Consider the following 18,331-nt stretch of genomic DNA (forward strand, 5'->3'; position numbering starts at 1 on the left):
CACTTGCCCAATCAAATCACTAGACATAAAAAATACGTGAGTCACTGAATCAACAAAATTGCGATGATTGCCCTGCAGTTCCCAGAACACATGGATAACCTGCTTCTTTGCAAGAATGACAAGAGGCTCTTAACTACCTCCGGTACTTAGACACTTCTAGAGAAATGGCCTTAAAGGAAGCGGAAACCCACAGGTGTGGCCACAGCAGCCAGCTAAACATTTATTTCTTTGAAGACTCAAGATTCATCTTTTAAAAAGCCATGCAGATATTGTGCTCTCCTCTGTAATATATCTTTAGGAGTTTTAATGTAAGACTAAGGTTTTAAATCATTGATTACTAACCTGGTCAATTCTGACAACCCAGCCCTATAAAGACAAATCCACAGATGGGGCTTGGAGTCGCATTTTTACCAAATGCCCCAGGTGATTTTCTTTAGCAAAGAGATCTCATCCTAGGATAGAATCCCCAAAATGTGCTGCTAGTGCTGCTATCCTCATTCCATGTCACTAAGGCTTCTGGGGGGAGGGCAGGGGCAGGAATCAGGCTGCTCTGGGGGAACCTAAGATATCAAAATGATACCACATATGACTTCCGTAGAGGCAACTAAAGTAAACACTACTGTGAGGGGCTGAATTGGCAGGGCTCCTCATGTCACATTCATATGGTATGTTCAGAAGCGCCAGTACATCATCTCAGAATTCAGTCCTTACTCATTCTTGACCATGTACTCATTCGCCACATTTAGAACTTGTCTCTTAAGCACATGTTCCTTGTAACTGAAGGGAAACTGAACATTTCATTAAAATATTTTGAATATGTACTTGATGATAATTTTACATGTTTTGACCAAATTACAATTGAATATTTCCAAGCATAGAAACTGGTGTCAGAGAGAACAGGGCTTAAACCTGCTTCTGCCACTTATGAGCTGTTTCATCTTAGACATCTTATTTAACTGTACTGAGCATCAGTTTCCTTGGCTGCAGTACAGAGTGCAAAAATAGAGCGTAACTTATCAGGTTATTATGAGCATTAAATAAGAAAATAACTGATATAAATTGTTCAATAAAGATTATTTATCACTAATAATAAGTCTTATAACCTGCAATTATTATTCTTTTTTGGGGGAAGTAAACATAAGATCAAAAGAACCGCTACATTGTAATTGATTAAAAGAAATCACTCGTTTTCTTTTAGACTCTTTTTTAAACTGTAGGATTTTCTTTTTTTATAGTAAAGATAGGATTTTCTATTTTTATACTAATGACTCCAGCAAATAGTTTTGCTATTCTGATGGAATTCATGCTGGTATTAATTTTCACATGGGAATCTGATTTATTCTGAAATATTTTCTTATATTTAATTTTTTTAAATTATCATATTGAAAGTGAATTTAACCGGTGGCTCAAGTGGCCCACATCTTTGACACGGATGTGCACAGCCATTTTAAACTACAAATATATTACGAATCATTATTCTTTAGATTCAGATGAGATAGAATCTCCTGGACCATAGCATCTACATAAAGATAGAAACCAGATGTAATACAGACATTAATTTTTCTCAATGATACATATTACAAAGTGTTATGTATATACATGTGGATCTGTATGTGTATATAGGCTTATGAATGTGGGATTATAATACAGACGTTTCTCAAATAGTGGAACACGCATGGGCTCGGAAATTAGATTTGAGTTGAAATCTATGCCTCTGACTTAGCATGTGGACGAATTATTTAACCTCTTTGGGACTGTGTCTTCATCTGCAAAATGAGGGAAATAATTCACTTCAGAGTGTTCTAACAATTAGTTATATAAGCAAAATATCTGAGATATAATAGGTGCTCCACAAATGCAGCTATTAATTTAATTAGAAACCTACATGCATCATCAGAGCATTATCATTTCATATTTAAATATCTAAGATGCTTCTAATATGCATTTATTCAAACATGTTCAGACATCTCTATCTGAATCCTGTAGGTTAAATGTAGCAGTTGCTCTTCATCCTTTCAAAGGAAGTTTAAATATGAATCAATATTTCACAGACCTTTGTGTGAATTTGAGGAACTTAAGATTTTACATAGTCTACAAAATTCTTTCTTGATAAAGTCCACAGAAATTAAAAGTTAATAGTCTAAGCTCCACTATGTTTCTATTTTTAATTCTTCTGACATTTCCATTAAAAAAACCCTCATTATTTTGTGAACATAATTTATAAGACAATAATTCACTTATTTTCCAAGTATCCTAAAGAATAAACTTATATTTTATTTGAACCAGTAAAAAAGCTGCCCAAAATCCAACTTCATATTTGCTCCTGGGCGGGTAACCATAGAATGTTTTGTCCATACTGAGACTCTCCTGAGATGCAAAAGGAACCTATCAGTAATTATTCTGAAGCAACAGGGATGCACCAGGGTTGTCCTGGGCATCTGTGATGTGTGCTCCTATATTTCTGGGTCTTAAAACAAATGGTCCAGACATCACAAATATTTACTGGAACTCCTAGTTGAATCCTGCATCTATAGACTAAACCAGGGGTCGGCAAACTGCAGCTCGCAAGCCAGGGCAGCTCTTTGGGTATGTTCCGTTTCAAAAGTTTGCCGACCCTTGTACTATAAACCTTTATATATATACTATACTAAAAAGTGTCATATAAAACTATACTATATACTTTTAAAAATATATTATATACTTTTGTGTAGTAAACATTTACTTACCTTCAAGTTTTTCTCATTATCTCACTCTTGGGAATAAGATTTTATTATTTGATACTAAGCCATGAATAAATTTCTCTCCTTTCTCAGGAACGATAATAAGGTGTCAAGTAAGTCTTCATCTTTTCTGTTTCACCTATCAGCTCATTTTACACATTCGTCTTTTAGCTTCAGGGAGACTTTTGCCATCACAGTTGGCATTTTGCCACACCTGTTTCTAGCATGGGCCATTGCTCTTCTCAGCTGTAGCTTATGAATTGTTTTGCTTTGTCAAATCTTATTACTTGTTCCATAATTGCCTTCGGTCACCATTCATTATTGGAGAAGAACCTAAAGCTTTACTAGTAATGCTATTTACTAGTAATGCTAAGATTCTCTTCTATCTGCCTTAAAAGAAATATGCTCCATTTAAAAGCAAAACTGCATGTATTGAGGGTTTTTTGTTTTGTTTTTTAATTTATACCGTTTGCCTCACAGATTAAACATAATCAATTCCAGAGGTCAGCCATGAAACTCAGGATAGACAGGTTTCCAAACAGACACATTTCTGCTTCAAAATTCTCCCATTATGAGGGTATAGTTCATGCAAATCAATTAAGCAGAAATTGGCACCGTCATTAAAAGACAACAACTAAGAGAAATGAGGTCACGACAGCACTGGCAACACGGACTGCTGGAAACAGAATCACCAGTACTGTAGCTTAACATCTGACTCAGAGACATTTATGAGAACTTCCTAGTTAAGAAGCAACACCGAAAACCCAAAAAAGTTGGAAAAATTTTTAATCGGGATTTTTATGTGTTTTGTTTTGACTTTAGACTTTTTTCGAGTCTATAAAAAATAAGGTAAATTAATATCTGAGCCGGAAATAATAGTAAAATGGCATCAACAATGACTGCTTATGAGTAGGACTTCAAAACTAAGTTAATATTGAACTAAAAATTCAAAGAAAATGGTATAAATGACTGGTCTTGAAAAAAATCATCAAACTTACAAAAATTGTTTTTATGAGCAACATTACTATCATGTGGCTAGTTATGCCTTTTCTTCTCAAATAGTAAATTAAGAATCACACAAAGAGAAGATACACATGTATGTATATAATGCTATTGGGCAGATTTTACAAATATGAGAAAGAAAATGCAGTCATCCCCCTATAACTGTTAAGTCTAAAATTTCAGCTAACATTTATGAAAATTTTCAAAGTAAACTGCAGTTTTTAGGATAAAGTAATGAGCTGGAGCTAATGTTCAGAACATAAGAGGTCTTTTAAAATTTTTTTCAAGGACTTTTATTTCTTCGTACTGAGCACAGTATGGAGCTGGTGAAGAGGACTTACTGAAGTGATTCAAGGGCCGTGGGTTCAGAAGGTATGCAGACGAGTCTTCCCAATTTGTATTATATGTTATGTGTCAAAGTGTAGCTTGCCAGCATGATTTCTGATCTTGTAGTTGTGTTAACAAGCTTTAGAATCCTCGTATTCCATTGGTTTTTTATAAAATGGTAACTTTAAACCAGCCTATGACACAGTTGTCTTTTACCCAGGAACTCTGTTCTTCACCTCTATTATCTATTGTCTCCCACCCACATAACATCTTTTTCCATCTTCATATTCATTCATGGAAAAATCTAGACATATTCTACAGCCTACCTACACTTAAAAAAAACAAAAAACCCTGCCTACAGGTTTCCTTCATGCATTTGTCTCTTCTGTCACCCACACTGTCAACTCCCTTACTCACCACTTCCTTCAACTTTCCTGCCCTGTGTTTGTACCAATCCACTGCTTTCTTGCAATTTTAATATTGTTTTTCCATATTTTAACTATTTCTCCCTTGTCCTTTTAGCAAGTTGCCTTTCTTTCTGTTACTTTTTATAAATGTCTTCTTCCTTATCAATGTGTCATAATGCTATTATCTGTCTAAAGATAATAATACATCTCCAACCATGCCTTCCAGAAATAGGTACTAAGTACTTCCTCTGCGCTAGGATAGTAGGCCCTGGAGATAAGGAGGTGAACATTCTCCACTCTTTCCCATATGTGTCCTCATAGACCTCCCAGTGTCGTGAGGAAAACAGAGGGGAGAAAATAGCTATGAGTGCCAGCGTGCTAGTTCTGGCAAGAGGGGCTACATTACATTCCACTCCTTCCACTGCAAACAACTAGAGCTGCTGGATAAACAATAACATTTGTAAATGCCTATCTAGGCTCGCAAGAAAGAAAAACACATCCCAAAATGTCAAAACCTATGAGGGACCTAAAAGCTGGGGAGAGGGAAGTACATGAGTTGACAAAACAGTGGTACGAATGGGGGCTAATTATTCAGTATCCAAGAGCCCTGGGTTTTAATGGCACATGAGACAGAAGACAGCGTCCTGGGCCTGTGTAAGGCTGCGGACTGGAAATGGTGACCAAATGCATAACTTACATGCGTTCCAGAGTGTGATATTGGCAAAGGGACAGTCAAATAGATCAATCAAGCACAGTAGAGACCACAGGTACAGATACAAATATTGGTAAATGAGAAAGTAGCATCAAGTTCAGAGGGTAATAGCACACGATAAGTGGTACCAGGACAAATGACCAACCAAATAAAGAAAATTAGATTTCTACTTTACACCTAAGCATTTCTAAACAGTTTTAGGAAGGTATGCTTAACATGCAATAAACTGCACACATTAAAAAGTACAGTTTGATAAATTATAATGTATGTACAGAACCACAATCAAGATAATGAACATATCAATCAACCCGAAAGGTTTCCTTGTGCCCTTCGGTAATCCCTTATTCCTACCCCAACCCTTATCTGCAGGCAACCACTGATTTCCTTTCTGTTATTATCGATAAGATTGCATTTTCTAGAATTTTATATAATTGGAATCATTATAACATGAAATCTTTTTCATCTGGCTTCACTCAGTTAGAATAATTATTTTGAGATTCATCCAAGATATTGTTTATATTAATATCTCATACTTTCTTACTGTTAAATAGTATTCACTATATGGATATACCACAATTTGTTGATACATTTACCTATTGACAGAAATTTTGGTTATTCTGTTTTGGGCTACTGCAAATAAAGTCACTATGTATACGTCTTTATATGGACATGTGTTCATTTCTCTTGGTTGAATACCTTGAATGAATGGGATATATGGTAGGATCTGTTGAACTTTTCAAGAATCTGTCCAATTGTTTTTAGAAGTAGTTATGCCATTTTCCATTCTCATCTTATTTTACTCTGATGGTATTAAGTTAGCACACTCTCCATTCTGCCATTCTGAGGAAAATTTCTAAGTGAACACTTTGAATTTGCTTAATCTAATTTTCCACAGGGTTACATTTTTCAGTCTGGGTTTTCTTGAATACTTCTCTTAAAAGAATTGGACAAAACAATTTTGACAGAGCAGAGAATATGGAACAGAACGTACATAAATACTTTACAAAAAAATTAGACACAGAGATTTTTCTCATGAGAATTGCAGAAACATTCTGTTAATCACCTAGATTAAAATGCAATTAGTGAATAAACTTACCCTGGCTTCGTATCATTTACTACACAGTGATAGGTAAATGTTCCAAACATCTGTACTCCTAAAATTCCATAAAGAAGTAGAAAGAAAAGTAGGAAAATTGAAACACTCCATATTTGTTCTCCTGATCGCCTAGGGGAAAAAAATAGGTAACATAAGTAAAACTTTAAAAAAGTCATAAACTTTCCCCCTTAACATATGTAAAAGCAGTGCTTACTTTAAAATATTTGTAATTCTGGTCCTTGGAAGTTCAAATCGGAAATAAATTCGGAATGCTCGGATCATAATTAGTGGCCTTGGGATCCGCAACATGCCCCAAGGTGACATCTGATCAACGATATCAGCAATTTCAAATACCTATAAATTTAGAGGTGAGTAAACAAGTTTAGACTTGCCCTTAGCATTGCTTGTAGTCATGGTACATACAGATAGCTTCAGGAAGTGCATTCTGCACTCTGAACTTTGCCCTACATCATTTTCTACTGAAATCAACCTTCTTTTGAGTATATTTTGAAGTCAGAGCTCTCTTAAGAGAAACAAATACATAAACTAATGAAAGTGCCATTAATATTGTTCATTTCCTGTATAATTCATCAAGGCACAGTTTTTATTAGAGAAACAAGTGTCAACTTAAAATACACAATAAGTGTGCTAAGTTGTCCTCACTAATGATGTTCTTTGGTGGAACTTTTTGAATATCAAAAAATGAAGTAATGGAGAAAGGGTTAAAATATGAAAAAACATGAAAATAGAATTGTACCATTTACTATGAGGCAAAACAATAATTAGAAAATGTTTGTCAACCATACAATACTTATTAAATGCAAAAGGACACATTAATATGCAGGATAAATTAGACTGTTGGAGAGGTGAGCTTAATCAAAATAAAGATAGCTTATCAATAAGCTCTATCCTAGGCCGGCTGAGTGGCTCAGTTGGTTAAGAGCTCGCTCGAGTTTGAGCTCTGAGCAACAGAGGTTCGAGTCCTGGCCCAAGCTGAGCAGCTGCTGAGCAGCCAACAGGTGGCAGGATGGCTCAGCTAAAAAACAAAAAAAACCAAACAAACAAAAAATAACCTCTATCGTGAGTTTGTAGGATGGAGCGTAAATTTTTTTATTCTGAATTTCTAAATGAATAATATAGTAACTTTAGTTGAATTAAATGCAAAATTACCTGACTGAATGCATAGGAATGCATTCTACCATTTTCCAATGAAATTCCCCCTTTACACCTTTTTAATACACATTCCCCATTTCTCATAGAAAGGTATTTTCTATTTGCAATATAGTATTTTATGTTGACAAATATGTATCTCAATATATCTCTATGTATTTTTAGCTCTTTTTAGTAAGGGTTCAGTGACATAAAAGACTGGAACTTTCATTTTTAAATTCAATATTTTTATTCTATAAATACAGAAATCTCACCCAATGTTCTTACATTTACTTCAATGAATATATTTTTTATATCTGTTCAACAAGAAACAATTTCCTATCATATTGATTTTTATTTCTGATTGAGAAATAATTCACAAATGTGAATGACAATGGTTAAAATGTTACACTTGTTTATTAATAAACATTTAAAATAACAGGATGTAGAGAATTATGCAATAACATTTTATATATACCGATATTCTTTAATATTTCTATTTAGATTTTCAATGCAAAATAATCCCCATTTTGGAAAATACTCCCTTATAATTTAAAAGTTTTTAATTACCTGCAACACCAATGAAACCCAAAGGCAAAAGACCATAAATCCATCAAAAACACACCAGCGATCTTTCACATAGGAACTATCTCCCTAAAAAGAAATTGCACATGGCATTATCAGGCAAAATGAATAATTTCAAAAAATATCTTTGGGGGGAATAGTCAAGTGTTAATTCGGTAAAAGCTATCCACAATTTTTGTATCACAATTAAACAGACTTTCAAAAGAAATACTTTTAGCACTTTAAATGGCATGATATATGAGGAAAATCATTTACAAAACATAAATAACTGCAAAACTTTGCATGTGAAATTTTAAATTCATGCAAAGGGGAAATATCACTATTTTTTCTCTTAGTCACACAGATTCTACCACTTAAGAAACCAGAGGCCATCCTACTCAATAAGCAGCTTAGGTCCTAAACTGACTGTCTTCTCACAAGAACCAAAAGCAGACAGTGGTCAGTGCGAAGGCCTTTAAACCTGTGGGAAATTACTCAGGAATTCATCTCAAGCTAAATTAAAAGTGAAGCAGAAACTTGCCTTCATTTAAAAAAAAAATATTGATTTAAACTTTAATTGGGACTATATAAGTAAAAGAAAGATAAAGAAGACATACTATTTTCATTTTTTAATAGTGAATCTACACTGCTTTTAGAATGTATATTTTTATAAAACGGCAATTTTAGAATATTTTTCCATTAGAACAGCAAAACAGAAAACTCCATTAAGTTTGAATTGAAAACCTTAAGTAGAAAGGCTTTTGCTTTCTTAGAACTGCCCCTTTAAGTCACCAGTTCTGTAGTAATATATGAAACAATTCTGAATTCAGTCACATCTATCATTACCAGCTCTGAGTGAACCTGCTAAGAAAATTAAAAAAGGAACATATGCCAAGATTTAAAATAAAGTGGTAAAATATGTTGCAGGATATTAGGAAAATAAAATAATTTCCAGGACCTCCCAGGCTTAGTAACAAATAGATTATCAGAAAGTGTTCTTGAGAAGTTCCCAGAAACAATTTTTGTTTTCAAAACTAATGGTATTATAAACCACTAATGAAAGTTATCTGACCCAGATATGAAGTATAAACTCAACTTAGTACTGGGTACTGGGTAAACACCTACTTTACATAAGAGGATGTAAATGCCCAGCAAAACACACACACACACACACACACACACCAATTTTGTGTAGAAAAACAGAGATGTACATACCCGACTAATACATAAGGCAAAATAACTTATAATAAAGCTAAAAACATGATGGGAAAGACAGAAAGATGAATTCTATGGAGAATTTAAAGAAAACAATGCTAGTTCTCAAATGAATGCACAAATAATTTTATCAGTGGCAACAGAATTAACCAAACTTGGTGTGTATTTGAGAAGACTCACAAAAGAGATATGTAAGCAAACTCTGAGGCTTGGGGTCTGGGTAACTTGGAGGACAATGACCCTATTAAATTAAGTGCTATGATTATTATATGATGATTTAAACCTGGTGAAGAAACTGTATCTCAGGGTGCTGCTGGTATATACACATGCACACAGATTATATATAGAATAAATAATTTAAGAATAGTACAGCTGTTTTCAAAACCTCATGAAGCATCTTTTACAAACATAGTATTTGCCTTGTATATTACACAATTAAGTGAACATACAAATTAATTACATTCTAAATAGACGATATTATCAATATAAAATTGAATTTTCTCTGAGTCAAATTTTGATTGACATTGAAAGAATAACGGAATACAAATTATTTAAAGTTGTACTTTGAAGTTTCCCTTGAGTTGCTTAATACATTAAAGAAATCTGTTTATTTGTTCATTCACTCATTCATTCATTCACTCGATACACAGAACATCTCTACACTCTAGTCTAGACAGTGATCAAGGTACTAGTGATACAGGAGTGAACAAAACGAGAACCCCTGTCCTTAGGTAGCCTATATTCTCAGTTAATTTTTTTAATGCGAAATATATAGTATATTATATGTTGTAAGTGTTATACAGAAAAATAAAAGTGCATATTTTAAAATTGACTTTTATTATACAAATGTGTTCTTTACTTATATGTTAGGCAAAAAAGGGAGATATCACTTGATCTTTATTTTAAGAATTAGGCATAGATTGCAATTGTTTAAAAAATACAAGAAAATAAAAAAATGAAAACTGAAATTTTATGGGACTCAGCAGAGAACAATTTTAAAACAGGAACAATTAAAAGTAAACATTGGGCAGGAAAAAGAACAATTATAGATCATTGGGTGCACAGGCATCCAAATAGCATGAGTTTATATGGGAAAACAACAGCATTATTATTTCATTTCTTTTTTGTCATTAAAAATTGTTATACTCATTTAGTATCACTATAATTAACCTCTTTTTAATGCTCATAATTTGCTTTAGTAACAAATTATATTGAATATGATACAGGATGAGAGCTTTCATTATATTAACGATTATTTAAAATTTAAAAAGTGGGAATTTCCAGTCACGATGGCAAAGCAGGTGCTCACCTCCTCTCAGGACCAGATCAATTACAACTAAACCAAGAACCACCATTATTGAGAATCGCTTGAAGTATAGCTGAACCAAAGCCCTACAATCACAGACATACAGAAGCCACCTGAGACTAATAGAAGGGGCAGAGACACTGAACAGGCTGATCTCACACCTGCTTCTGACCATTAAATATTGGTAGGGATACCTCAGCAGTGGAGATCCCCCCAGAAGAATAAGGGGCCCCACACCAGGCTCCCAGCCCAGGATTCTAGTGCCAGGGAGAGAAATTCCCCTTAACTTCTGCCTGTCAAAGCCAGCAGAGATTGTGGCTAAGTGAGACAGAAGGTGGCTGCAGTCCTAGGTGTTCCTCTTAAGGGGCTTGCACACAAACTTATTCACTGACTGACTCACTCGCTCTAAGTTCCACTGCTGGGGCAGCAGCTGGAAACGTGCCAGGGAAATACAAGGAGACACTGAAGTGCTTACCTTCAAGGTGAGGGCTGAAGAGGCAGCTTTCTCCTGGATGGAGAAGCTGGTGGAAGACATTGTTTCTTTGTTGAGCCCTCCCACTCCCTGCGTGCAGACACACGCATGCAGACGTGATATCTGAGTCTCCAGCAAATTGGCTATCACCATTCATATGCCCCACCCTACTGATTCCCTGAGGCCACGCCCCATCCAACAATTGGGCATAGCCAAGCCCCTTCCAGTGGCTTTTTGGTATAAATGGCCTGACTTGGCTAATACTGTGGACTTTCTTAAAACCATCCAAGGTTCACAAAACCCAAACAAGCATCACCTGGCTTTGGCATGTCCTACACCTCTGGCTGAGCAGCTCCAAGCCCTGTACTAGCAACAGCCAGCCTTGGTTTGCAGCTTGGCCTCTCAAGTCACCTCCAGGCACAGCACAGGTGGCGATAATCTCTGGATTGCTTTGTGGCTCAAGCCAGTTGGTCCTGGACAGTGCACAGATGGCGACTGAACTTGGCCTGTGGCGAGTCCCCCCTCCCAGGAGTCCCCAGGTTTGGAGTCCCCAGTGGCCAGCTTCAGACTGGGCTAGAGCATCACCCGGCCGCCTCCAAGGATGACACACCCAAAGGGAAGACTGGGCAGGAACCAGAACCCAGCTAAAGCAAACCCTGATCTGTAGGGCCAGCCCCCGCACCGCAGCTCCTCCACTGTAGTCATGACCAGTCCTCACGACCAATCAGCCTGAGAGTCAATCCCTTCCATTGTCATGCAAACAGCAACCAAGACTCAACTACAACAGGAGGGCACACACAACCACACAAGGTTAATGGATGAATGGATAAAGAGTTCGTGATTATATATATATCAGCCATGGAAGAGAATGGGTTCTTGCCATCTGTAGCATGTTATTTATAGTAACCAGGAATACAAAGATCAGTAATACTCAGATTTTTCCCATCATTTTTTTTTTTAATCTTTTGCTCTTTAGCATCAGTGTTCTGTCTTCCTAAAAAATTCTCCCGTCTGTGCCAACTTTTTCCTCTAGACTACAATCTGACCACACCTACTCTGATCAATGCTTCAACTCACACATCATGCAACTGGCAACTCAGCTCAAGTATATACATAATATTTATATTGTGTAATTTATAGAAGAGTCCTTTGTAATCCCTATCTGGTGGTTTAATGAATTTATATTTTAGTGCCTCCAATTTATCAGATGTAATTATGAAGTTTGGGTTTCTTTCTTAAATGTTCTCTAAACGTATTTTCTGGTGTTGCATTAAAAAAAAAGTCTATTCCCTATCGTAAATTTTTTAATCTGTTCTGAAAATGATTCGCACCTTTAAACTAGGCAGTTTTTTTTTTGATGGGGGGGTGTCTTCCCAGTACCTAGCACCATGTGTGACATACAGTAGATATTAAATGAATGATAAGATACGCCCATGAACCCTGTTTTACAGTGTTTTTATACATTACAATGCATACAGTAAGAAGTCAATTCATATGCTTTATGAAGGCAACCATTCATTCATTCATTCACGGAAATGCCTAATGTTGTTCCTTCAAAGAAGGGAGTCTTTGAATCTTGACCAAAAAAATGTACATAACACCTTTCAAGGTAGTACCTTAAAGTTAAGCCTTTCTCATATGTGACCATGAGCGACCACATATGAAATTATGAGACAACTTTTGGACATTTCCTGGATTAGTATAATCTAAAGAAGCAGAGCCTAACATAACATGCAAATAGGAATTGGGTCAAGGTTTATATAATTTGTATATTATAATGTAATTGTAAATATAATGGAATTTAAATTGGTATCATAACCACTAAGGCTCCACAAGTCTAAAATACCTTTTAATAAATAGAATACAGACTTTAAAACCTGGCACTTTGAAATGTCATCTCGGATTACTTTTTGTGTCTGACATACTGGGTCGTCGGGAAAGTCATGACGCATTTTTGCATTGAAAAACATAAAAAAAAGCCATGACTTTCCCGACAGCCCAATAGTTATCAAATTGTCCCTTTTTCAGTTTACATGTTCAAAGACTTTTAACCATGACTGGTTAAAGGTTACTATAATTCAATTGATAAGTATGTCCAGACCCTCTGAAAACCCTACTTGTATTAGTGCCAAGTTATAATTTTTCAAATAAACTGTACTTTTTACCTGCTTCCAAAATATATAGACAGAATCTAACACACATGAGTGCCTGGAGGTACTTGAGAAATTTTAACACTTCAAATGTGAAAGAAAGGATTTAATTTGTTTCTTGCAACAACTGGAAAAGGAGGGCAGAGAGTGCTTGAGCTGTGGGCAGAAATCAGCGTGTTGGTGGCTGGGGAGATGAGTTTATTCAAGAGCTGTCTGTCAATTTTTATAAAGGTAAACACTCGGAGACTGCCAATCAATTATACAGTATAAGAGAGTAACACAAATTGCGATGCAAGTATTTAACAAGCAGAGAAACCAAACACATTTACCTGAGGACATTTATAGGGATAGTCTGCAGTTACAAAATAATATGCACTGGTATAGTTTCAAGAGCACATGATTTATGGCTCTGAGTTCCGAGGGCCCATCTGTCACTGTGGCTTAGCATTATTATTATTTATTACCTCAATAGTGCTCAGAGAATGCATGTAACTTCTACCTAGGTCTCTTGCCAGATGAAAAGTAGACAACAGAGAATTGTCTGAAGCATTTACAGTCTGCAGTCCATTGGACACACTGCAACAACACATACATACACCTCCCAAATGGTTCATTTTTGCCTCTTAGGGTTTGGTGAATGAAAATGGTTCTCAGAACGGGAATTAGTGGAGGAGGCAATTAGAAACAAATGATCAGAGAGTGGGAATTAATAGGCAGGTACCAATCCTTAAAACAAATTCATTCCTTTCACAAAAATTTTTAAAGACATTTCTTGCCAGAAGGATTGTCTGCTTCAATTTGTCTCTCTTGTAGTGCATTAAACATGTTACCTCCACAGTGAACTTCTCAAAAAAAAAAAAAAGTCAGATCATGTCACCCTTGGATTCAAACACATCTCTACTGACCACAGAATGAAGTCTGGGCTCCTCGCAGGGTGTCCAAGGCCCTCCAGGGTGCAGCCGGGCCTCCATCACAGAGCCCCCCTCCTCTGCTCCCTGCACAGCCCATCTGAGACCCCTCACTACTTAGTGCTCCCCACAGCACCAGGCTGGTCCACACCTTTGTCTCAGAGTATTCCTTTTCTCTCCCTGTGAAATCCTTTGCGTCCATCCCCCATTGCCTGTGTTACAGACCACATTTACTCATCCTTCAAAACATCACTGTACATTCCTCTTTCTTCAAGGCTTCTATGATATCCCCAAGCAGAAATTTACATTCTGTTTTGTATACCCTCCCCCACATAGCTTTTACAGGCTACCATTATAGCACTTTTACAAAACACTAAAGGTTTATCTCTCACTATCTGAATTCTCACTATATAAATATTAGGTATTTATATTTGCAAAAATATTTGCCCCAAATCACTATGTAACAAGAAAAACCATTATAATGAATCTGTACATGTGCCAGTGGAAACATTTAAGTTGTCCATTAATCCTGCAAGAAGGTATAATGTGCAAAATGCAGGAATAGCTTTGTTGTTCTTTGGGGCTAACTCCTGCGCTGTCATTGTTAATCTACTTAACAATGGATAAGTGTTAAGGGCATCACTACTTCCCTCTTCCCTAGCCTCCTCCTGATGTTTACCCTTTCACAGGACCCAAGGCTTGACTCTACCAATCCCAGTCCATTTGTTCGTATTTCACCAATTTTAAGACATACTCTCCCCTCTCCCAAAAGAGTTTAACATTTCTCAATTCAGAATGCTTCTGATAATTGATGCATCAGTTACAACCTTATATCTTACAACCCAACTGTAATTAATAGCACTATTTCCTTCTTAAAGACGGGTAAAGTGATGCTGCATTTTACAACTGATGACCCCATAGACTCAATGAAATATGGTAGATAATACTTTAATTTATTATTTCTTATTTACATATGTTGCTGTTTTGGCTGGGTGCATACAAAACATCCACTACTGAACTGAATGAGTACAAATAAGTGAGGGATGAGTGTTTAAGTGCTGCTTATTATACAAAAATATGCAGGTGGAGAGTTATCTGAGTGATTTAGTGATATTTGGAGATATGGGTTGGGATTGCTGCAATGCATTAGTAGTTTTCCCATTTAAAATAATGGAATACAGGCTCCTGTTTTCTGAAAATATACTACTCAACATATGTTCAGGAATAGATTGGATGCAGAAAATGAGAAGTGCCTGCGTGTGCTTTACCAGTCAGTTCCAGAAAACGGGCCAGGCATTTTCTGAGGACAGGGGCTCTGCTCTGTTTTGTCCCTTCTCCTAAGGCAGTTATGAGTTAGTTCACTTTTTTTTTAGCTGAGCCATCCTGCCACCTGTTGGCAGCTCAGCTCGGGCCAGGCATCGAACCGCTGTTGCTCAAGAGCTCACACTCTTGAGCGAGCTCTTAACCAACTGAGCCACTTGGCCGGCCCTTAGTTCACTTTTAAGTGTTCAATGAATTTTTGCAGAATGACTGGAAACTGAACTTGGGTTTAAGAACACAACTCTCTCTTATATTTATATTATACTTTGATCCTAAATATCTAATATCTTAAATTAAAATTTATATATAGTTTAATTATACATGTCAAACCACTAGGTCAATAAAATTGGTAGGCAATACTAGAAACCCACAGCTTCAGTACTTTTGTCTTAAAAAATAAAGCTCTGGGTTTGATTGATGCAGCTAATTTTATAAAGTAGGTATTACTAGATCACATTACCTTAAGCATTATGTAAGAATTTGGGATGTACCATAACATTGCCAAACCAGCCTACGTATAATTTTAAAGAGTTGTGTATGCTAGATGGGCAACAACATACCAGTTTGCTTCTATAAATATTTGATTATGGACTAATATAGTTTTATGCATGGAAAACACTCTTCCAAAAATAAAAGAACAGCATTCCCCAAATCTCTGACATATGTGTATCTCAACTCACACATACTTTTTCACACCAAAGATATATGACATATTGTAATTACTTAATAACTAAATATGACTGTTCCTTGAAAATAGTGCAGTTGAAAATCAGTGCATGTTAAACATTTAATATTTGAACAGCTAAAATATATAGCTCTGTTCCAAATGATGTGAAACATATTACAAGTAACCTGATGCTTAAAATAGGACACAGTGTATACCTATATATTCATAATGTGCCTGTATGTGTGAAAAAAAACTTTAAGTCCTATAAGTGAAAAACACAACACATATTTGCAAATTATTCTGGGTATAGAGGCTAAAAAATTGAGTGAAATGTAAAAACTTCTGTGCTGTTCGCAAATGAATTAAGGTAAAAAAAGTGTGGAAATATCTCAAAAATGTCTTTTTAGCAGACAGGTGCTTAGTAAAGGTTTAAAACATTTAGAGTAAGGTTAAATGAAAAAAGTATAGTAACACAAACTTGAGTAACATAAGGTCCACTAAAAAAAAAATTATCACAGAGCCCCTAAGTGGACAAATGTATTTTATTATGATACAACTTAAATACTATGTATGTACATATTTCTCATGCAATTGTAAAACCAAAATAAATTTGCAAATACAGAGATACAAAGCCAATAAGATATAAATTAGCTGTGACAGATTTTTTTTTGCTAAAACTAAGTCTGATTAAAAGTTTGTTTTTTCCCCAGCTTTATTGTATTATTGCCAATTAAAATTCTATATATTTAAGGTTCATAACTTGATTTAATATAGGTGTACAACTCAATATAAAAAAATCAATAAATACCCTGATTTTCAAAAGGGCAAAGGACCCAATTAGACATTTCTCAAAAGAAAATGTATAAATGGCCAACAAGTATATGAAAAGGTGCTCAGCTTCACTAATCATCAGGGAAATAAAATTAAAACCATGACGGGGTATCATCTTACACTTGTTAGACAATAGATAACAAACATTGGCAAGGATGCGAACCCTTGTGCACAGTTGGTGAGAATATAAATTGGTGCAGCTGCTATGGAAAACTGTATGGAGCTGCCTAAAATATTAAAAATAGAACTACTTTATTATCCAGCTACCCCACTTTTGGGAAAGTAAGTTAACTTTTAAATACAAGCATGTAATCTCAAGTCAAATTTACTCTGAATCTGTGTCTCACATGCATATTTGCAGAAGTATGTGGTACAGAAATGGTATCGATAAAGATATGGCTCTTTTGCAAAAGCCATAATGGTGAAAATTCAGTGAGATGATGCATATGGAGCGGGTTTAGGACCTCATATTTAACCATACTTAACCAAAATTTCAGCTAGCTTTTAAACACTGAATACCAGTTTCAATGAGATATGGAGCTGTGCTGATTACTTCAAGATAATGTTAGCAATATAATCAGCAATACAATCTTGTTAAAAATCTGCATTACCCTGTGTTTAATTCAATCATACCTGACTGAAACACAGAAAAATCATACCTGATACTAATTTTCAATTCTTACAGATTGAAAATAAAACAAAATTTGCTTTTAGTAAATAACTCATTCAAATGTTGGTGAATGCCAGAAAATATTGAAAATGGCTCATTTATAGCAGTTTGCAAACAACCTGGTACTACATCAAGCTTTTTTCTTTTTAACAATTACTTTGACTTCTAATATTTAAACTATTAAAACCTCTGTTCATTCGGTGCTCTGTTCACTTGGAATGAATATTTATGTATCAAGTCTGCCTCTGCTCTTTTTATCATTGATTGCGACAATTAAAGCAAATGCCTACTGTCATTTTCATGATGTGAAATCCAGGTCTTAATTTATTAAATAACGTAACAAAACTTTTATTCTAGGAAAATGTCATGCCTCTTTTCATTCAATTTGGAACCTCAAAGAAGTCAACACGTGGTATTTCAATTCCAAAGTGCTCCACCCAGAACATTCAGAGATTACCACTCCCTGAAAAACCAATATCCACAAGTGCTGGGGTTACCCAAGACCCTCTGGGGAATCAAAGAATTCAAAATAACACTAGGTTGTGCCAGAAAGTAGAGCCGCAGTTGCATAAAATATATCTCTAACAACTCTCAAAAGACCAACTATCCCCCAAGGTGGCTTCCTGGTTTAGCTACCAATTTTTGAAACCTAGGCATATCTAAGCTTAATGCTTAGAATAACTGGCCTACCACTTGTGAAAGACCCAGACTATTTTGAAATCATGATGAAATTCATTGGTTGAGGCATGGCAGGTGCCCACTGTTCCCATGAACCAACACTTTTCCTAGTTGTGTATGTATCACATCTTATTGCC

At 35.6% G+C, this 18,331-nt stretch overlaps 1 protein-coding gene across 1 annotated transcript in view; it reads right to left on the reverse strand.

The window, feature by feature from the left end:
* The window catches only part of NALCN (sodium leak channel, non-selective), a 300,278-nt gene that overhangs the window by 259,796 nt on the left and 22,151 nt on the right, over positions 1-18,331 (reverse strand). Inside the window, exons 4-6 of the mRNA XM_019625115.1 lie at positions 7,984-8,067; positions 6,479-6,618; positions 6,265-6,393 (exon numbers count right to left, since the gene is read on the reverse strand). Of these exons, the coding sequence (XP_019480660.1) occupies positions 6,265-6,393; positions 6,479-6,618; positions 7,984-8,067 (353 nt within the window). The remainder of the gene's footprint in view (positions 1-6,264; positions 6,394-6,478; positions 6,619-7,983; positions 8,068-18,331) is intronic.

Source organism: Hipposideros armiger, unplaced genomic scaffold (assembly GCF_001890085.2).
Source record: "Hipposideros armiger isolate ML-2016 unplaced genomic scaffold, ASM189008v1 scaffold_615, whole genome shotgun sequence".
NCBI lineage: Eukaryota > Metazoa > Chordata > Mammalia > Chiroptera > Hipposideridae > Hipposideros > Hipposideros armiger.